Here is a 22,583-nt window from a genome sequence, read left to right as displayed (position 1 = left end):
TCTGATACCATGGATTGACAGTTGCTGTGTGATTTGGGAAATGAGTTGGTTTCTTAAATACCCATTTAGTTCAGGCCCAGGTGAAATCTAAAAGCCAGTGACCACATGTCCCAGTTTACCTGGAGTGTGGTTCAGCTTCACATCTGATTGTCAGTACACCTTTCTACAATGGTGCTGTCCAAGAGAACTTTCTGCGATGATGGAAATGTTCTACTTCTGTACTGTTGGGTAGGGTGGTCCTTAACCTCACATGTTCCTAACCTCCTTAAAATGTGGCCAGTGGGGCTGAAGAACTGAATAGATTTTCATTAACTTAAAAGGCATACATGGCTGGGCACCACTGGATGGAACAGCTCTAAGGTGTCCCTGTTGGACAAGTTGTATGTTCACCCCTGCTTACAGAGAACTCGTTGAGCTCTGACAGATCATATTAAAAAAAGATGCTATTTTTTCCTTCTGAGGTTTCTGGGGCTACAAAAGGCCAGAACCCAATGCCCTTTACACCCAGGTAACTGTCATCCCACCTATTTGTGGGCCACAGAAATATTGACCTGCGCAATAATCTGTGCGTGAGCTCCAAATATAGATGTTCCCTCTTCCACACTGCAGAGATGTGTCAAAGAGGTGAGCCATATAATGAATGATTGGGTTCTTCCATTGCATGTAACATAAAATTATCAGCAACAGGAGAGAACTTGAGATGATCTATTTTAACTTGAGTGGCAGATTGCCTTTAAAAGGGAGTCTTAGCCAAAGTTTACCCTTAAAGTGCCATGGAATATATACGCTATTCATGGGAGGGAGAAGCATATTTTTTTATTAATGTTTATATCAAACCTTTTCTGAAATGGCACTAGTATTAGACTGGAAATATATTTTGTCCTCCTCTGTCTGTCCTCTAACCCTAGGCTACTGTGACAGGATCCTCCATTTGTTTGCTTCATATTCTATTCATAGTACATGGGTGGGTAAGAAATAGTAGAATGACAGCTGCAATGATAACAGCAGTAACGAGCATTATCATTTATTGAGCATGTACAGTATTCTAAATGCCAGACTGAGCAAATCAGATAGTATCTCATTTAATCCTTAAGTTAATTCTGTGAAGTGGATATCATTGCCTTCATTTCTTAGTTGAGAAAGCTAAGAGGTTAAGTAACTTACCTGAGGCCACAGACTGCAGAGACAAGGTAGCTTGTAGGTAATTATTTTAATTGTGAAGACTCCAGGCTCTGCACATAGTTTGTGTGAGCCCCAGGAAAACCCCAAAGATCTCAGACTTTAGCTTCTTGAATGCAGCTTTATTATCTCTTGAGTGCTAATGGGTGGCTGATGTTCACCTCAGTCCACATGTGAGAAAACAAAGAGCTAATCAGATGTCTGAATATCCAGCCTTTGATTAGGTTTCAGATATAATGAGCAAGGCAAATTTGTTAGTTTTTCAGTTCCTACAAAGACTTGGCTCATGCTTCTGCATATCCTTAGAAATAATGATGAAAATCCTCCTTGTGTGCAATAATTAGAGAGTATTTCATTTCACCAAACTTTTTTTAAACTGATTACCCCAGAAACCAAAGAAAGCTAGTCATGAGTTCATAAATAGTAAGGAAATGTACCAAATGCTTACCATTGTAGCTCTAAATAAAACAGCAGCTTTTATAACCAGAGACTAAAGAAATTCTTCTTGTAGCATCTGCTAAAACTTGGACACTGTCTTTGAAATTTGCATTCAGGAAAGTATCCTAATAGCCTAAGAAAATCCAAACTGGCAACCTGGATGTATTTGGAGACTAAGCAGTGTAAATTCCCAAACCTGCTGCGCACTTGCTACTGGGCACAAGGGCAGGAAAATGGTTGGGAAATTATAATTTAAGACTTTGGCCATTATGAAGAAATTCGTATAACCAATTGTGGGAGTTGATCTTTAAACCAATCAGAATTCTATTGGCACTCAGCTGGCCCTGTCCTGACTTGGACAAGTAGAATTGGAGTTCTTACCTCCTATCCTGGCTTATATTTGGTGTTGTTTTTCCATAAACACATTAGCAGCCAGTAACCTTTCATTCCTGATGCACAAGAAATCCCCCCACTTTTGCTATGAGAAGCCATCGGTATGAACCCATCTGCAGTAGGTTTCTTGAAAAGTTGCCCTGTGTTGGCTCCCTGTGTGATTTGTGTGGCCTTTTACCATTGTCCTGAATTGAGTTAGTCTTCGACTAACTACACCCAGTTTTTCACATAACAATTAACATTACAATTATTAAACTGTTGTGTATTAACTAATCAATCATATCTTTGCATTCCCCTCTTCCAAGTAAAGGACTTGCATGGATGCATGGATGGTGTGTTGATGCATATTACATCATGCTTTTCCCTTTTTGAAACCTCTTTGTCTTAATTACAGTCAAGAAAAAGCTTGGCTTCAAAAAAGTGCTAGCATATGAGTTCTTTCCTGTGATATCCCAGCCCTCACCAAGAGCTCTCTCATGTGACACATACCTTTTAAGAGATCAATCTATGGAGCAGCTATGCTGTGCAAGATACCCCTTCTCTAAAAGGCATATATTTAAATGATCACATCATACCTGGAGATTCTCAGCAATAAAAATCTCAGCCATGCAAACTACCTTTTGCCTGGATAAGGACTCCTATTTTTAATATGAGCTCTCCTGAAATGCTTTCAGGAAACTAAGCCCTGCCCCAGATTTATCAGCTACAAGTTCTGTCACTATTTGAAGCAGAAGTGAATTTCCAACTCTGTAAGAGTTGTGGTAAGTGTTGCTCCTCTAAATGCTACATTTATACTGCCACCAAGTCAGGTTCTAGAAGTTTCTAGTTCCTCATATCCACTTCCAACTGTGCTGTTAGAAGACTGGCCTCTGCTGGGAGATAATAATATAAGAAATGCCAGGGCTTTTAATTTACTCCTGTGTTGTGTTCTTACTTAAAGGAAACACATAATAATGACTTAGATAATAATGCAGTTTTCAACTGAAATCAGTAAGAGATGATGAGGGGGAAAAAATCTAACACACATTTTTAGCACAGAGATCCTTGCAGCCTAGATACAAAATAAACTTCTCCCAGGGAGTTCTTCATTTGTGTGTACAATTATGTTTGGGGTGCTTTTATTAATCAATTGTTTTTCCCATGGAATGCAGAGGTGTGAGAATATAAAGTGTGCCCTTTTTATTGCTGTTTATAGATTTTGGTCTGTGTGATATTATTTAAGCTGATAGACCTCTATGAAATGTGGGGTTTTCCAATTATCTAACACTTTGAAGGGCCTATTTTGGGTTCGAGGTAACCTTGAATAATAAATGCACATGTTTCTCCACACACACTAACAAAAAATGGTTGATAACTGGTTAACAAATGCCACTAGTAATGTGTTTCTTTTTCATGATGCATGGATGGTGTGTTGATGCATATTATATCATGCTTTTCCCTTTTTGAAACCTCTTTGTCTTAATTACAGTCAAGAAAAAGCTTGGCTTCATTCCCAACCTACGTTGAAGGTAAGAGCTCAAAATACAGAGCACTGAGTATTAAGCACATGAATCTTTCAGCATTTGGGGCATTTCGAGCACTGGAGATAAGGAAATAGTGGGAAGAAGGGACACAGACTTGACATTCTTAGTATCTTAGACTGTAATAGCTATGAAGCTCTCAGAAACCCTCTTCCCTGGCTCCTCATGTGGATAGCAAACCCGAGGGTGGAGGTGAGCCTCTGGACTTCATCCATCTTAGTCATGATCTGAAACCCAAGTCTCCCTACTGCTAGCCCAGTGTACCTCTTGCATCCCTCAAAGATAATTCAAGTGGGAATGAATTTAAGGGAAGAAATTTTGGTCCCCTTCATAAAACATTACCAGTGGTTCCCATCTCTTGCTGGGACGAGTAACATTTATTGAACATCTAGTCTTGGTCAGGAACTATTCTAAGCACCTTGCATGAAATACTAGTTGAATCCACACATCAATCTTGGGAAGTGGGTTTTATTATTATCTTCTTGTTTTGGTAAAAGAGAACCAATGATCAAGAGAGTGAGTAACTGGGCCAAGATGATGCAGTTAGCCAGCTGCAAAGCCAGGCTGTGATCCAGGGGCAGGCTGACTCCGCAGGGAGCCACCTCTGGTTGTGCAGGTTATTCAATGCAAAAGGAAACCCATTCAAGAAGCCTCCTGGGACTAGACTGTAGCTCAAGCTTTGTGCCCTTTTTTTGTGATATTTGAGGTCAAGCCACCCAAATGGAGTGCCAGTTTCTCATTCACAGAGTCTGTCTCTGGCTATAGGATGGCCCTGATGCTCTAACTGTAGGTGGCAGGTCGTTTTTCAGGTAAGGCAAATTGCCATCTTCTTAAAGTTGGCCAAGCCCAGCCTTTGGACCCTGTGAGGGAGCCGTTAGGATGCTCTGAGTTACCAGAGTTCATAAACCTTCATGAGCCCTCAGTCCACAAGCCCAGAACAAGATCCTAGTTTTGGTTTAGTAACTCCTGTTTCCTTATTAAATAATCTGTTATTTGCATAATTTTTGTGAATTTCTGGAATTCCATGAGAGCACCTTAGAAAGTTTCCAGAAGTTTCCACTTTGTCTCTCCAGGCCTAGGGATTTTCAGTCCCAACAGTAGTGAGAGGATGCATCCCATGATGTGCTCCTTGACTCACAGGGCAACTGCAGGCCTCATGGAATGGAAAACTGTGTTCTAAAAGGCCACCACGAAACCTGCAATTCTTTGATGCAGGATCATTGTAGCTTTAATTTTAAAAAAATATTTTTTAAAATATACTGGCACCAAGCCTAAAGTGAATTTATAAAAAATTTTTTTTTTTTTTTCTGGGCATGATAGACAGGTACATTCAATTATAGTCAATTTCCCTGAAGGACAAATGGTATGCGATCGTATCTCAAACTTAGACTTTGTTTAGGTCTGATATTTATGTGCCTTTGTTGCTAGGCACTTATGTGATGATTCAAGTATTATTTAGATTTCTTTTAAGAATACCTGCATACTCACTGCCATTGCAAAGGGACCCTTTTCAGTGAATAGTGCTAAATCAGAGATGGCTATGTCAAAGCCGCACAGAAAAAGGAAAGATGGGTTGAACATTATATTCTAAAAATAGATGGAAGGTTCTTAAAATTATCCCAGGTGAGATTTTTTTCTCAATATCTGATTGACAAAAATGATTTAGTAACAATATAAATCCATCCTCTAGGCGCTTATCATAGAAGACGGCAATCTTTTTTACTTTATATTGATAATAGTGTGGGTCCAAAACTGTCTGTGTTACCTTAGAGCTGGGCTTCCCTACTCTACAGGTAAAACACATATCACAAATAACCCAACTCCTCAAAGCCACACAAGTTCCAGGGTGGGAACCAGGCAGCTGCTGAGAAAGATACATATGGCCTTAATTTTGGGAGTGGTTTATAGTAGTTTTGATTAGAACCTGATGCCCCCATTTAAAATAAGACTTTATTTACTAGGCTGGTGAGTGAGAACAGAAAATTTGATCAGTGTGTGGGCCTAGACTGTGGGCATTACGGCCTCTAAGTTGGCAAGCCTAGCAGCATGAGACCATGGCTTTGGGGGTCAAAAGCCATCATAGAAATCCAGATGTTCTGAAACATCCCATTTTTCTAATTAAATGTGTTTCCTTCACTTATGGACTAAAGGGAAGAGCAGATATGAATAGGTGACAGGTAGTAGGTAGTGCTATAAATGGACATTACCCAAGGCAGCCTTCCATTCACCTAACCATTTATTCAGAAGACATCTAGTTGATACCAATTAGGTGACCAGCACTGGAACATGACAGAGATGAATATGACATGGTCCTTGTCCCAAAGAACTCAGTCTTGTCACTAGACTTTCTTTCAGACTTAAGTCAATACTTGAATCATTTCAAAAGGCTCTAAGAAACCGTGCCTTCTGTGTGGAAAGGAGGGGTGACATCAATGCCTTAGACCAGCTCTGCCAGCAGGGAACTTGGGGAAGGGTGTACATGGTCTGGATGTAGAGGGCCTGCCCAGGATGGCTTCACTCACCACTGTTCTCTCCGTGTTACAGTTCCTGGACCTTGCGACCCTGAAGACTTGATCGATGGAATCATTTTTGCTGCCAATTACCTTGGCTCCACCCAGCTGCTCTCAGACAAAACCCCCTCCAAAAATGTGCGCATGATGCAGGCCCAGGAAGCAGTTAGCAGGATCAAGGTGAGGAGATCTGCAAGGTTGGAGGGGGATGGTGGGCAACTGCAGGCACCTGAGAAGTTTATAGCATCATCCCACACCTGTGTCTAGTCCAAGGTCAGAGAGTAGATTGAAATATCATAAGCAGGGCTCATCTATGACCCTGCCAACAGTTTTAAACAGAAAAGGATTTCTAATGTGCACTGGAGTCTTTTTATTTATAAACACTATCAATTTAGGTTGTTCTCACTAGCCAGTCTTGAGGAAAGTACATATGATCATAGACTGAAAAGTTGATACATTTGAGGCATAATATTCAAAATGACGTCCTTCCTCATTGTGAGATGGATCCCTGGGTTACCACTGACAGAGGTCCATTGGTATTAGGCTTGGTTCAAACTAGGTGGCATTGCTTTTTAACCACTTGATACTGTTCAAGACAGACTGAACTGGTTAGCTTCAAGTAGAATGAAAACCTAACCTGGCTAGTCTGAATAAGTCAGGGCAAAGGTAATCCGGTTTAAACTAGTTTGAGCAAACCATAACCTGTTTCAATCTATTTTTAAAAGACTTTAAAGGAATAAACCTATTTGGTCATTCACAACTAGTTTGAACCAGCCCAAACCAGTTTAAGCCTATGGAAATACAGAGCTGTATGATTCTTTCGGACATCATGGTAGAGATTCTAAACAACTAGGACACTTAATGTGTGTTCATGCCACAGTGCACCCAGCCCTTAGAACTGCAGACAGTGTTCATTCTAAAATCCAGAATGAGACATTTCCAGCAAATTGGAATGAGTTAGGACTCACCAAAATTGACTTATCCAGTGTCAGCTGGTCAAAATTGATTCCCCCCTCCAAAAGGCCATTCCCTTTTTCATTCCTTTTCTCACACATTCCCCAGGTACATCCTGAAATGACAGTATGGAATAAGAAAGAACAACAAGTAGACAGCATTAAGAGAGTCCTTAACCTTTTGATTAAAGAAAAATATCCCTTTAGCACATTTTTGTGTAGGCTGTGCCAGGTCCTAGGAAGGAGACAGGAGGAATCAAGCCAGCAAGTGCACAGGGCAAGCCAGAGGTATCTGGTCCAGGCCTCTTACCCGAGTTGATTCTAGTGGTAGTCACATGTCCAGGTTCTGCCCTGTGGTTGGTGAATATTGAACAGGTCATATTTCCATTGCTGCCTTAACTATCATGTTTTGAGCCCCCAGCTTCCCAGTTATACTGCAGTTCCCCAGGATGCTGTGTGCATGTCGCCGGGTCTCCTCTCATTGCTTCCTCATCAAGCAGCTCTCCATTGCACCTGCTGCCATCATATGTTACTTGCTGCTCTTATCATGGCTCTGTGCTGGGAAGAAGCACTTCTCTCCCAAGCTGCCCCTTCACTTAACTTATAGTATGTACAGTAAGCCATTCTGCAACTTCTGACACCTTCAGATGTGTACACCAGGGGATCTTTTACAGCTATCTCAAAGGTGGCTATTGTCACAACACTGATAGGACCTACCAGTTGTTCCAGGGACACACAAACATTGTCTGTGCTTCAGGAGCCCCACTGCTATAAGCCTCGTTCTGTGGTATGTGTTCTTCTCCTGAAGTTAGTCTCTTCCAGGATGATGGACAGTGGGGAAACGCCATGAAAGCATAGTAGGAATGTCATTCAAACTAAATAAGCAAAGCGTGTCAACAGGTTATTGTTAAGCTATCGATCCACGCTTGGTGGGTTAGCTTTTACCTTCTGATTGTTACAGTGACTGGGGGAATTTCTTAGGCCAGGCTGCTCAACACCCTGTAATGTACAAGATAGAGCCACACAACAAAAATTCATATCCTCCAAGTGTTCCCAACATGGAATGCAGCTAGAGGAATCTACCAAAATAAAGCAGTAGATCAGCCCCTAAAGGAAAGGGGAGTCTTTTGAGATAGGAGAAACTAACCTGAAAGCAACACACAGTTTTCTAAGTTCTATATAACAGGTTTCAAAGTTTTTAAGATTCAGGTTTTATTCTGGGTACTTTATTTATTTGCCACCTTATAGCTTTTGGCTCCTGCAGCTGGAGTGTCTGCATCTCTCTCCTCATCTTATGACATTTACATAGGACTAGGTGGTCTGATAAGGGGCAGAAAGACACAAGGTACATCACTTGAACACAAAGCAGCTTGCATGGTACACTGTAGCATCCCTCTATCAGACTACATCCAGTGACCATGGTAGCCCAAATGAGGTTTTCATGTTTCCACTGTGGTACCTGATAATGTTGTTCTTCCTTCAAGGAAATCAAATTTTCATAAGAAGCCAGAGATTTTACTCTGAAGCTTTCAAGGAATCTATATCCATAAGTTCCTCAGTTCATTTTAGCCTAATGCTCCATGGCTCTGTTGATCAGAAAAGGCAAGATAGAGGCTGTTCGATTATGAATACATTTTAGACCTGTCTAGAGCAGAGTAGACATTTGAAAAACGTGTTTATTTTTTTTTCAAGCAAATTACTTTGATTAAAGGACCCCATTACAGAGTGGTAAAATTAAATGGATGCATTGACACTTAAGTGTCATTTTATAATGTGCTTCTATGCATTGGAAAGAACTGTTACCTGTCATTAAATATTTTTGGCTTTGTGTTCCTTTTACATTCATTTAAATGTGCATCAGATCGTTTGACCTCACACCCAGAAGCCTTTTCCAAGTTTAAGTGGAGATGGCTGTTGATTTCAGCACCCCTGGAAAGTGGCTGTGTCAGGGAGCATGCACACATTTTGCCAGAAGCAAAGGAGGGCATTGATCCCCAATAGTCCAGGTTCAAGGAGAACTTGCACCATGATGCTCTCTAAGGGAGATGTCATCACACTGGTTCCTTAAGAGCACCAGACCTTTCAGGAATGAGTTATTTGAGACCACTTCAGTAGAAGAAATGCAGAGCCTAGCAAGGCTGCAGATTTCACAGTACCCACCCAGGAAGGAAAAAGAAAAGCTCTAGGGATTTATTTCGCAATTCATTTAGAAGCCTTGTCCTTAACCTCAGGCTGATGAGTCATCTTCAGATGGGGTGCTTTTCTCTACACCACAGTGAAGCAGCTTCCCTTCCCCACCCCTCCTCCTGCAGACCCTGTATTTCCTCTTTCCTCTGCCTCCATGAATTGTTTCATGTTGCTGGAGGGATGCAAGTGCAGCCTGGTATTTGTGCTGCCTTCTTTGAGCAGACTTGGACCCTGAAGCCAAGTTTTCGTTTTCCATTTCTGGTCTATTTGTCCTGGTGTCTGTCACTCACATAGCACCAACTATATGCTAGGATAGAATGTCACTCATTGGATTTATACTTGGAATTCGGAGAGTTACTATTTTCTTAACAAAAAATTTAGATTTGACAAATGGAGAGAGAATTTGGAGTTGTGCTTTGGCCAGTCATTTTCCACTTCATGCAAAAAGAAAACAAAGGAATTTGACTCAAAGAGCAAACTGTATTTCTGAGAAGTCCTGTAATAGGCACTTTAGAAGTCAAAATTAACCAACACACTCCTTGACCTTGAAAACTTGCAGTCTAATAAAAGGAGCCAGAAAGACCATGTAGGTAAGAAGACTACAAGGCAAACTGTGGAAACCTAAAGGCAACTCTGTCTACCAAAATATAAGAAATGAATCTTGTCTGAATACAGTAACGGAATTAGAAGATACCTAATGGTTTGGGGAGGGTTTCCTAAACCATTTTTGGTTGGCCCCTCCCTAATATCTCCTTTCTGCCCTTGTTGTTCATCCATTTTTTTAAGAAGAAATACTATTCTTCCAGGACCTGCACTCCTCCCCGACATACCTTAGAACAGTGGTTTCTCACAGTGTGATTCCAGGACCCACAGCATTCACATCTCTACAAACTTGTGGAGCAGGTTTTTTGACATGGAGGGAATAGAGGGCACCACTCAGGAGACCAGAGAGCTTGCACTCTGAGACCACAGGCATGGCCAGCTATGGGTAGACTCATGCCAAGACTTAAGGAAGGTACCTAACAGTTCCTACTGCCCTTCTTCTCTGCACACAGGCTTCTGACAGGGCAGAGTGGGAACTGAGAGTCCACTGTTGCCCTGCACACAGGGGCATGCTGAAGAGCCCTTGAGCAACTCAGTTGGTTCTGACTATTGCCCCGTCCCAGGTGTGTATGGCCAAAGGGGGCTCCAAGAGGAACTTTACCCTGCTCTGGGCATGTCCCACAACCAAGGTGGGCATTAGTGCTAAAGGAGTCTGCAGGGGGAGAAAAGCCCCAGCTGCTCCCCTGCTTGTGGGTATACAGGATCAAAGGTCCCTCTCCAGGCAGGCACTTCTACATAATAGCAGAAAGGAAAACCATACTTCTTGCTGCCACCCACCCACATGGTTCCTCTGCACCTTGTTTGACCACACAATGCTGACAGGACTGGGTGTGAGCACCACAGAAGGGAACACTGCAGCTGCTGCCACCACCTCTCCCTTGTAGTGTCTGGCCCTCACCACTGTTCAGGCTTCAGGCTCACTGTGAGTGCCAAAGGCCTTTGCTAGGAACAGATCCAAGGTCAACATTACCAGACAGGGGCCCCCACTCCCACTGTATGAGTAGTCACACACTGTGCGCCTCACACAGTCTGCCGTCTATATCACCTGTCTGAACTATTGGAGTGTCCCCGCTCTCTCATGGCCCAGAGATGCGGGATCTCTCTGACTGTGATACGGTGTGCATATTGTGCTCAAACTCACTGACCACAGCCAAAGAAGTTGTAGAGAATATGCAGTGTTGCTCAGCTAGGATCAAAGCCAACACTACATGATAAACTGACACCCCAAAATATCTTCATGAGAAAGATGCTTACTGTGAAGGCCATCCCATAAAAGTGGTAGTGAAATCTGATCCATCAGATGCAGGCATCTAATGAAGGAATACAAGAAATATGAAAAAAAACAAGGTACTATGACACCTCCAACAGATTCCAAAGAAATCAAAATGGAGGAAATGCCTGATAATCAAATGATACAGAAAAGCTCAGTGAGATCCAAGAGAAGACAAACGAAATTAGGAAGGTAGTGCAGGATTTGAATACCAAATTTAGCAAAGAGACAGATTTTTAAGAAGAACCAAACAGGCCTTAGGTAATGAAGAGCACAAGAAATCAATTTAGAAGCTCAATATACTAGATTAAGCAGAAGAAAGAATATCTGAATTTGAAGACAGGTCCTTTGAAATGTCCCAATCAAACAAAATTTTTTTAAAAAAAAGGAAATAAGAATGAAGATAACATTCAAGATCTTTGGAAGATCATTAAACATCCAGATCTAAGGTGAGGAGATAAAGATTACTTTTCAATAAGTTAATAACAGAAAACTTCTCTAATCTTAGGAAAGACATGGATATTCAAATGAAGGACAATTATAGAACCCCAAGTAGATATGCTGTAAAGATCTTTTCAGATCATATTATAGTGAAACTGTCAAAAGTATAAGACAAAGAATCTAAAAATCTGTAAGAGAGATGTGTCAAGTCACTTTTAATAGCTACCCCATTAGACTAACAGAAACCCTATAGGCCAGGAGGGAATAGAATGATATATTCCATATCCTTAAACAAAACAACCAAGGTTACTATACACAGCAAGGATATCTTTCAGAAATTAAAAGTAAATAAAGACCTTCCAAGATAAGCAAACACTGAGGGAATTCATGACTTCCAGATCAGCCTTACAAAAGATACCTCCCGTGCTTTCGGACTGGAAAAATATTGCTAAAATGCCCACACAACCCAAAACAATCTACAGGATTCAGTGCACTCCCCCTCAAAATATTAATGAAATTCTTTCCAGAACTAGAAAAAATGAGCCTGAAATTCATATGGAAGCTCAAAAGACCCTGAATATCCAAAACAATCCTGGAGGCATCACATTACCTGACATGAATGTACACTGCAGAGCCACAGTCACCCAAGCAGTGTGGTATTGGCATAAAAACAGCACATAATCAATGGAACAGGATCAGGATCCCAGAAATAAAACCTCACATCTACAGCCAAATGGTTCTTTACTAAGGAACCAGAAATATACATTGGAGAAAGAACAGCCTCTTCCATAAATAATGCTGGGAAAATTAAATATTTACATGCAGAAGGCTAAACCTTGACCCACATCTCTCACTCTTTGCAAAAACTGACTCAGAATGTATTAAAGAACTTGATGTAAGACCCAAACCTCCAAAACTACTAAAAGAAAACATAGGAGAAACATTTCAAAACATTGATACAGGCAGTGATTTTCTGGATAGGACCCCAAAGTTCAGCAAAAATTGACAAATGAGATTACATTGAACTAAAAAGCCTCCGCACAGCAAAGGAAACAACAGAGGGAAGAGATGACGTACAGGATGTGAGACTATATTTCCCAGCTATTCATCTGATTAATATCCACAATATATAAAGAACTCAAAATAGCAATAAGAAAGAGAAGTAATCCAGTTTTTAAAATGGGCAGCCAGGTACCATGGTGTGCACTCTTAGTCCCAGCTGCTCAGGAGACTGAGGTAGGAGGATGGCCTGAGCCCAGGAGTAAGAGGCCAGCCTGGGAAATATAGTAACAAATTCATTCATTCTCATTCATTCCCCCCCACACACACACACACAGCAGATGATCTAAATAGATACTTCTCAAAAGAAGAAATACAAGCAGTCAACAAATACATGAGAAAAATGCTCAATATCACAATATCATTCATCATCAGAGAAATGCAGAGCAAAACTGAAATGGGATACCATCTCACCCCAGTTAAAAGGGCTTGTTATCAAAAAACAAAACAAAATGCTGGCAAGGATATGGGGGTAAAAGGAACACTTACACATTGTTGGTGGGAATGTAAATTAGTAAAATTATATAGCCATTATGGAGAATAGTATGGATGGTCCTCAAAATGCTAAAATTAGATCTACCATATGATCCAGCAATTCCACTCCAAGGTATGTATTCAAAGGAAGTGAATTCAGCATACCAAAGAAATACCTACACATTCACGTTTATTGTGGTATAATTCATATTAGCCAAGATATGGAATCAGCCTTGGTGCCATCAACATGTGAATAAATAAAATATGGTGTGTGTATGTGTGTGTGTGTGCACACACACATTCACACACACACAAAATGGAGTATTATTCAGCCATAAAGAATGAAATCCTGTCATTACAGCAAAATGGGTACATTCAGAGGACATTATGTTAAGTGAAATAAGCCAGACACAGAAAGACAAATACTACATGGTCTCTCTCTTATGTGAGAGCTTAAAAAAAAAAAAAAAGTCACCTGAAAGTAGAATAGTGATTACTAGAGACTGGGAAGGGGAGGATGGAAGAAAAGGGATTGGTTGTGATCAGTGCATGCTGTTTGCATGTATGAAGATACCATGCTGAACATCTTTTCCAAAATGGTTCTGCCCCAAGATTGTGTTCACTTTGCTTCACCAGCAGTTCCCATAATTACTTGGACACAGAGTACATCATCACTGTGTCTGTCACCTGCTAATGTTTTCTTACTCATGCTCTCTGCAAGATGTTTTGGAGAAACTTCTGGAGAGAACTTTGCCCTACATCCTGTCTCTCAGGTGGCCCGGGGTAGATTCACACCTCTCTCAACACAGTAAGGACATCTGGTACTGTCGGGAGAGTACCGAACTTGAAACCTGTGCAGCCAGCTCACCTGTCCTTTCTCTCCTCACTCTCTGCATTCCACCCTCATTCCACTTCATTCCCTCCTCATCAGCAGGAAGACAGAGTGGCCTGCTGAGCCCCACTGAGCCAGAGAGACAGGTGCATGTCCAGTGTGGTGTCTCTATCACCATTCTTGCTGTATCTGTGAAGCTCATGGAACCAGATCACAAGTGGTGTTGACATATTTTGTGGCATGTGTGCTTTTTTTAAAGGAACATTCATTATTCTTATATCTGTCTTTACCAGCCTGTCCCAGAAATCAGATTTTTTCTCATTCTTTTATGATTTCCTTTAAATGTCAAAGCTTATGATTTCATTGTAGAATTAAATTTTCCATCATTGTAGCTTTGTCTGAGTCATGTCGTCTCCCATGTTGCTTGAAGAGGACTGTGATCAATAGAGAGGATACTGACACTTACATCAGGCCCTTCGTATACGTTATCTGGTGGAGGGGGGTGGGGAATCCTGACAGGTTGGTATTATTAGCTCCATGATACAGGCAAGCCAAGAAGTTCTCAGAAGAGAAGCTTGCCCAGGCTGCACAACCAGTGGTGTAGAGTGTAATGTGAGACTGCCTGGCTTGGAATCTGTTCTGCCACTCCACAGAACAGTTATGTGATGTTGGGCCAATTAATTAGCCTCTCTGTGCCTCGTTTTCCTCTTCTGAAAAGTGTGGATATATAGCACCTGCCTCACAGGATGGTTGTAAGCTTTTACACGTGAAATGCTTAGAAGGCTCCTGGCACTTGTAAGTACTTAGTAGATGTTGGCTAGAGAAAGAAAAGAGAACAGCAGGGAGCAGCCGGATGTGGCTAACCTTAAGTGCAGAACAGCCTCAGTGCACATTGTACATGAAGTAAGTGGATGGCTCCACAGTCTGTTTTATGTGCCACCACCCAGGCTCATAAGCCACAAAACATGAGGATTAAAATGGATGTGGACAGTGTTGGTTTAATAATGCATGCTGGCTTAATATTTCTCCTGAACCTCTTTCTGATGCTGTAATTTCTCATCCTGGCTCTGACTCCATTTTTTTATTATAATTTGTTGCAGGACACTTAGAATAATCAATGACTTATCATATCCAAGTGCATAAAATATTTTTAACTTCATAAAAATTATTTCTGCAGACTTTTCATGAAACTCAGGTTTTGATCTTCTTATCACCCATTTCAGGAAAGAAACAATTTGGGTTTTCCATGGGTGGTGATCTATTTTCCTTTGAAAGAGTTCTTTCAAGGCATGGTTCTCTGGAGATAGAGAATTTTGACCAACTGTTCTTGGATCTCTGGTATCAAAAGCAGTAGAAATTCCTGTATCATTGCCATCTCACTTCAGGAAAGGTGGCAGAGAACAAATGTTTGGATCCCACTGCTGTCATTTATACTGCAGATTACAACGGAGGCAGTTCAGAACATCCCAGGCAGGACTCTCACATTCTACATTGGAATATGTGTGACATGGAGTAGCATCAGGTTAGGGCAGTTTTCAGATACAGAAATAGTATCACCATAATGGCCAGCAGTTAGGGTAATGTGTGGCTGCTGTCTTCAGAGTTTTCCAGAGCAGACAGCTCACCCTGAGCTTATAACACTAGGAAGAGCTGTGGGGTGGCTGAGCGGGAGTGGGATTTTCCTAGTTTCCTGAGTGCACCAGAGAGTAGCTGTTTGGTGTTTGGATGGCTGACTCATCCAGTTTCTCTAAAATGAGTTAGTACAGGCAACACACTTTAGACATTAGTGGAACAGAAATACTACTGAGCAGAAGAGCTTTTCCACCAGGTGAGTACCAAGGAGTCCAAGAGCTCAGCTTTTCCTCCACCCCACCCCATCACCAAACCAGCATCCACAGTTTGGCCATTGACTCACCATTATTTGTACAAGATCTGTATATATATACATATATGTATCTATATCTATATATATATATCAAGCCTTGCCAAGAGCCAGGAGCCAAGAAATTGCACTCTGACATAGGTTAATTATAATCATCTGCAGACACAAAGTACTTAGTGCACTGTTGAAAGAGTTTGCAAATATTCATTCTGTCCTCAAAAAAAAAAAAATCTCATGAAGTAGATACTGTTTTATCCCCATTTCACAGAAGAAAATGAGGCACGGTGACATTGAGTGGCTAGCTCAAAGTCGCAGAACTAGTAGGTGGCAGAGCCAGGATTTGGTTTTAAACAGTTCAGCCCCAGTTTTATCCACCATATTTTTTTTCAACTATGGGCAAAAGGAGAAATATTATATACATTTTTAGCTAGTCATGAATTAATATTATAAATTGAAAGGGGAAGTATTTAGAAATAAAGAGGGAAAAAGTAAAAGGATCTATTCAATAAGAAACTATACCACCCTAAATATACATGCACCTTATAACTACAAAACAGGTAATGCAAACATTGACAGAGCAAAAGATGCATAGGTAAACCATAGTAACAGCTGGAGATTTTAACACACCTTTCTCAGTAAAGGGGTAGAATAAAATGACACACACACATAAAAAAAAGCAAGTACATACAAGATTTAAAACATCATCTTAACCAACAACTATAAAATACCATATTTTGAAGTCCATGTGACACATTAACCAAAATCAATCATGTGCTGGGTCAAATTTCAAAAGACTGAAATTTTATACAGTATATTCTCTGATCCAGTAAAATTAATTTAGAAATACAAAAATAATAACTAAACCCCAAATGTATTCAAATTAGTAACACAATTTTAAGTAATTCCAAGGTTCAAAGAAATCACAGTTGAAATTACAAAATGGTTTAATGGGACAGTACTTAAACTGCAAAATACCAAAATTTGTGGGAGACAGCCAAAGCAGTACATACAGGGAGAGTCATAGCTTTATATGTAAGAAAAGGAAAAAGTCTGAGAAACCATATAACTTTATATCTCAAGAAACTGAGGGGGGAAATTAGCAAATTAAACCCAAAGAAAGTAGATGGAAATAAATATCTAGGATAAAATCCAAAAAACAGAAAAATAGGCATGCAATAAAGAAAATCAAGACAACTAAAATGAGTTCTTTGAAAATATCCATTGCATTTAGGCACAGGCAGCACCTCAACAAATTTCTTTCATCCCACTGCCTCCACCATCTACTAAGTTCTGAATTAGGAAATCAATTTTCTTTAGAGGGGGATTTTTTTTTTTTAAAGCTAGTCCTCCTCCTACAGAAGTGCTTCATATCACTATCAGTATTAGTTTTGTCACCTCCCTTTTTGACTTTGAGTCTCTGCAAATTCTAACTATTCTCCTGTCTCTGTTTGTTCCATGCTAAGCAGATGGCCCAGAAATTAGCCAAAAGCAGGAAGAAGGTGCAGTACAAACAACTCCATCACCTTGGTGTTATGCCTGTTCTTTTCATTTGTTTATGTTTTGCCTTTTTATTATTTCGTGTTTTTATTTTCTGCATCCAGCAAGTTTTTGTTCAGATTTCTTTTCAAACCGCCCCATAAGCCAGCATTTCTCAAAACTCAGTTGCCTACAGTGGCTGTTTTTTTGTTGCTCATTAGTCATTTCACTTCAGAGGAAGGACAGGGAACAGATTGGAGACACTAAATGAATCCTATACTAGTGTGGAAGTTCCAACCATTCAGGAGCAGGGATGTGGCAGGGACTTGGGCCTGTGCAATTACAGTTATGTTTGATTGGGGAATTTGTCAGATTGCTGGATGCAAAAAAGAAAACTCGCTAATAACCACACGTGTGCAGAGTTCAACCTTAAATGAACCAGACTGCGCTTTTTTGATTATGGAGCTTCTAGGTGCTTATGAACTACTCCTGGGACATTGAGGCCTTGGGGCTCTTTCTTATTGGGGTGGCTTCAGGAGTGGGCAGCTGATTCTGTGTTGGCTGGGTGGTATATGAACATGAAGACCCTCTTACCAGAACTGCATCCAAATGGCTTCATTTGTACCTGCTCTAAACATTGTACCCCTTCAGCTCAAGCGGGGATAAATTCTAACTGACTTCTCCAAGGTCATTGGGTATGAGTTAGTTGCTCTTATCCTGTCCTTATCCTTCAGTCTCCAAAACCCTTGCAGAATGGGCCACTTGCCATCATTGCTCAGAGCCAAATCTACTGCAAAGGGGATTCGACATTTTCCCCCAGAACCTAAAGATGCTAACACTCGTCCATGTGTCCATCCTCTGTGTGGTACCTTCAGCTTTGGCAATTAAACCCCAGAGTCTGCGTTGCTGTTCTGGTGACTGTGTCTTGGTGCCTGTGTGTGTGAGCTAACCTTGCCCCTTTTATCTGGATCAGAACACCATGGTAAAACTTGGTCTTGGTGCTTTTTTCTTTTTAGGCTCCTGAAGGCGAATCTCAGCCAATGACCGAGGTGGACCTCTTCATTTCTACCCAGAGAATTAAAGTACTGAACGCCGACACACAGGTACCAGCTGGCTCCCACCTTTCCTGGGGTGAAGCCTAGCAGCATTGCAAGGCAGAGTCTTTGCCTGTGCCTACGGTGTGGCTGTCCCCATCTGCTGAGCTCCATGCACCCTGCTAGTGCCTCTTGCTGGGTGGGGCTGTCATTGTCTTAAAGCTCAAAGGAAAAATTAAAACATGGACGTTGTTTGTCATTCTCCTGAGTTTTCTGCAGAGATTTCATTAACAGGGACAGATAAGCCTTTTGAGAAGTTTGGTTTAAAATCACGCATGAAAAACCTGTCATTGAGATTTTGTCATTCTTTTTCATTTCACCAGAGAGTCTAGTGTTTATAAAATATTTAAAATTTCTTATTTCTTTTCACTGTCAGAAAGCATTTCTTGCCCTAGGTTGGTCAAGGGAAATGCCTCAGGCCAGAGGGAGTATCTGTAAATCTGCCAACAAGATCTTTGCTATGAGCCCTGAAGCCCACCCCAATGGCAGACCTTCTCATAGGTCTTTAGACTTATGGGCTCTCCCCTCTTGCCTCCAGGAGACAATGATGGACCACCCTCTGAGGACCATTTCCTACATCGCAGACATTGGAAACATCGTTGTGCTAATGGCCCGCCGGAGGATGCCCCGCTCCAACTCCCAAGAGAATGTCGAGGCCTCCCACCCATCACAGGATGGGAAAAGACAGTACAAGATGATCTGCCATGTCTTTGAGTCTGAAGATGTAAGGGTGGCTTCCCTTGAGCTTTCTCTGGGTGACCTGACAACAATTGGGTGGCCAGATTCTCTTGATTTCTCAGAACTGAATCAGTCTAATTCATCATACATTAAACAGATATTTATTAAGCACCTGCCATGCATCAGGCACTGTACTAGAGCTAGGGATATGGGGCTGAATAAAATATACAACAAGTAACTCACATGGGTTGAAAGTCACAGAAAATAAATAGATAAATATTCTTGGTATAAAATTATAGCGGGGCCAGGCATGATGACACACCTGTGATCCCAGTGCTCAGAAAGCTGAGCAGAAGGATCACAAGTTCGAGGCCAGCCCTAGCAACTTAGTGAGGCTTAGCAACTCAAAATTAGCACCTCAAAAACAGGAAAGGCTGAGAAGTAGCTCAGGGTCAAGCAGCACAGGGATTGGGCTGTTTTAAGTAGGGTGATCAGTAAAGTCCTCTCTTAAGAGGGTGACATTTGAGCAAAGACCTGAATAAAGTGAAAATGAGGAAAGAGCAAGGGCCAAGTCCCTGAGGCATGGGCCTGCTGGGTTTGATTGAGAAGGGAAAGGAGCCATATGGCTGGAGAGCTTGAAAGAGGAAGAGGGGGAACAGTTCCATCAGACTTCAGCTGCAGGGGTACAAACAGGTCTCACGTGATGTTTAAGGAACTTGGAGAGGGCAACTCTGTGTTGTTGACAGCTCTGCCCTTAGCTATAGGAAAGTTCACATCCCTGATCCCCCCCCCGACCCCCAGCCAAAGGTAGGAGACCCCCCACCCACTCAGCCCCAGTCCCTAGGATCCCAGCTCCTTCTCCCTCCCAGAACTGCTAGTCTCTAATCCTCATATCTCCAGGTGATAAGATCAACAGAGGCAGTTTACAAAAGAGGTCATTCTTTCATTTGACCTTCTTCCAGGTTGGCCCTAGAACAGCTGGTAAGGCTGCCAGGCTTTAAAGGGCAATGGCACCTGGGCTTCCCCCAGGCACCCACCCTCCATGGGCCTTCACAGGCCTGGGAAGCTGCCCTCCAGGACAGGGTCACAGACCCATGATGATCTTGAACCTCACAGCCCAAACCCGGAGGGCCACGTCACCACCCTGGACTCTGTTCATTTTTTCCCTGTGCCACAGAGGGAAAGGTCTGTTTCTCGAATGGAGCAGAGAGCCCCAATTTACCCAAGAGCACCATTTTTCTCCAGCCAAGTGTTCACCTCACTGCAGTAATTTGCCTTCCTCCAAGAACTTAGGAGCCCAGGCAATCCTCCTTTTCTCCAGGAATCCAGAGCTGTGAAGGCTGTAACACAGCAGGGAAACACTGACACTTATTGACACTTATCCTCTACTGGTCTGGTTCTCTAGAAAGCAGCTCCCAGACAGGCTGGCTGAGGAGGTAGGGAGCTTGCAAGGCCTCTTCCTACCACTCTTCAAAGCTGAGGCCAAGCATGCAAACTGGGACAAACTGGGTTTCAGGAGATTGTCAGAAAGTTTGTGAGTGACACTTGAAGATCTTAAGTCCCCTGTGTTCTGCAGAGGAGTGGAAAAGTGGAGAGAGCTCTGCTCACCAGGTTTGAAGATCTCAAGGACACCCAGCTGCCACCATCTGACCTGGAGCTCAGGAGGAGGGGTTTCTTGTCCTTGAGATTTCTTGAGGGTTCATCCAGAAAAAAATGGAAAGAACAGAGGAGCAGGAGCTAGGATAGGAGTGGACCCGAGACTCTCACACCTTTGCTTCCACTACAGCATGGACGAGCACATTGTCTGCAGCACTAGCAGGGCTGGGTTGGAATCCTGATTCCAAATACAAGCTGGGCACTGCTGAACCTCAGAGTCCTTTTCTGTAGAATGGCAGTGCCACCCTCTCTGGGCCACTGTGTGACTCAGAGGTGGTGCATTTTCAGGCTGATGCCTGGCATATGGCAAGAGGTCCATAAATGCCAGTTGGTACATCCATTAATGATGATCAGTAAGTCCACAGGTCATATTCCTGGGTTATATTGTTTCAATTCATCTACACACACCTCTTGATGCCAAAGCAATTCCTCACCCCCTTCCAGGCTTACAGCAGGTCCTTGGTGAGTTTTGGCATGTGAAGTCACCAGATTGTCTAACTTAGAAAAATTAAGCATCTATTTTCCTCTGGCAAACCATAGAAAGTTATCAAAGTCCAGAGCAGGAGGAAAAATAATAGAAGCCAAGTCCCCCTCCTATGAGCTGTATGACCTTTGTGTCCCTAGTCCCAAGTCTCCTCACCTAGAAAATGCAGGGTTGGACTGGATCAGAGCTCTTGACTATTGTATCCAACACAACCTTTTGAAAAATTTCCACAAAATAATCAATATTTGGCCATATATAGTAGAAAGGAGAAATAAAAGGTAAGCAAGCTAAGGTAAAAATCATAGCACAGTATGTAAATGTGCTTATACCTTCTTGATTTATAAGTAAGAGAACATAGTATTCAGTGTGATGTTGTAAACATTTTCTACTTGACATTTTGAATTGAAGGCTAAATAACAGTATGCATATATAAACACACAGGCAGAATCACCATGTACCACAGTGAGGGTACAGGCCAATAGGGATGTGATTTATTGGCAGCTCAGATCCCACAAACACTAGTGATGTGCATAATTTTCCAAAGTCATGAAGCTACTCCTGCTAAAGTCTTGGACAAAACAACCATCTTCCTTCCACTTAAGCAGTACTGTTTTTGGAACATTCAGTGTAACTACACTATGAAAGTCTTTGTGCATATAAGCCAGAGTTCTTATGTCCCAAGTCCTGGACACAGATGATTAGAAACAGGTGTTACACATACATGAATGTCCTGTATGATATTTGAAAACTGTACAGGATACAAAACAACCTGTTATTGCATGGAACTGTCCCTTGCATGGCAGGATATTCAGCATCTCTGACTCCTGTCCATTGTCCTCCCTTAAGATCATTGTCATAATCAGAAATGTCCCCAACAATTTTGAAGACAGCCCCTGATAGGCACTGGTGATCCTTTGTAGAACTTCTGGCCTACCTGATGTCTAGGACCCCTTAAATTCAGGAGGATGATAATCCAGGGGGGGGACAGTGCATCAGACACCCACCCACAGCACTGCCCATTGACCACCATCTTCCCCTCTGGCTGCTGCTCTAGGCCCAGCTGATCGCACAGTCCATAGGGCAGGCATTCAGTGTGGCATACCAGGAATTCCTCAGGGCCAACGGGATTAACCCCGAAGACCTCAGCCAGAAGGAGTACAGTGATCTGCTCAACACCCAGGACATGTACAACGACGACCTGATCCACTTCTCCAAGTCAGAAAACTGCAAAGATGTAGGTACTTTCCTGAGACTGTTCCCCAGGCCGGGTCAGCTGGGTGGGGACCCCAGGGAGAGCGGGGAAGCCCTGCTGTGTAAATGAAGGCAGCAGAATGTGGGTTTGGCAGGACATTGTGAAGGGCTCACAGTCTCTCTAGCTCTACCCCAATGGACCTCGTTACTAAATCAGACACCCACCCACAGCACTGCCCATTGACCACCATCTTCCCCTAGCT

General features: G+C 42.1%; 1 protein-coding gene across 2 annotated transcripts in view; it reads left to right on the top strand.

The window, feature by feature from the left end:
* The window catches only part of Apba1 (amyloid beta precursor protein binding family A member 1), a 214,378-nt gene that overhangs the window by 173,545 nt on the left and 18,250 nt on the right, over window positions 1-22,583 (top strand). Inside the window, exons 4-9 of one of the 2 annotated variants that reach the window (XM_048806871.1) lie at window positions 3,479-3,518; window positions 6,075-6,220; window positions 17,208-17,240; window positions 18,234-18,320; window positions 18,850-19,035; window positions 22,184-22,363. In XM_048806871.1, coding sequence (XP_048662828.1) covers window positions 3,479-3,518; window positions 6,075-6,220; window positions 17,208-17,240; window positions 18,234-18,320; window positions 18,850-19,035; window positions 22,184-22,363 — 672 coding nt within the window. The remainder of the gene's footprint in view (window positions 1-3,478; window positions 3,519-6,074; window positions 6,221-17,207; window positions 17,241-18,233; window positions 18,321-18,849; window positions 19,036-22,183; window positions 22,364-22,583) is intronic. The other variant, XM_015492908.2, reaches the window with a different exon arrangement.

This window comes from Marmota marmota, unplaced genomic scaffold (assembly GCF_001458135.2).
Source record: "Marmota marmota marmota unplaced genomic scaffold, marMar, whole genome shotgun sequence".
Classification (NCBI taxonomy): Eukaryota; Metazoa; Chordata; class Mammalia; order Rodentia; family Sciuridae; genus Marmota; species Marmota marmota.
Note: the sequence above shows the minus strand (reverse complement) of the source record. Positions and strands in the feature narration are given on the sequence as shown.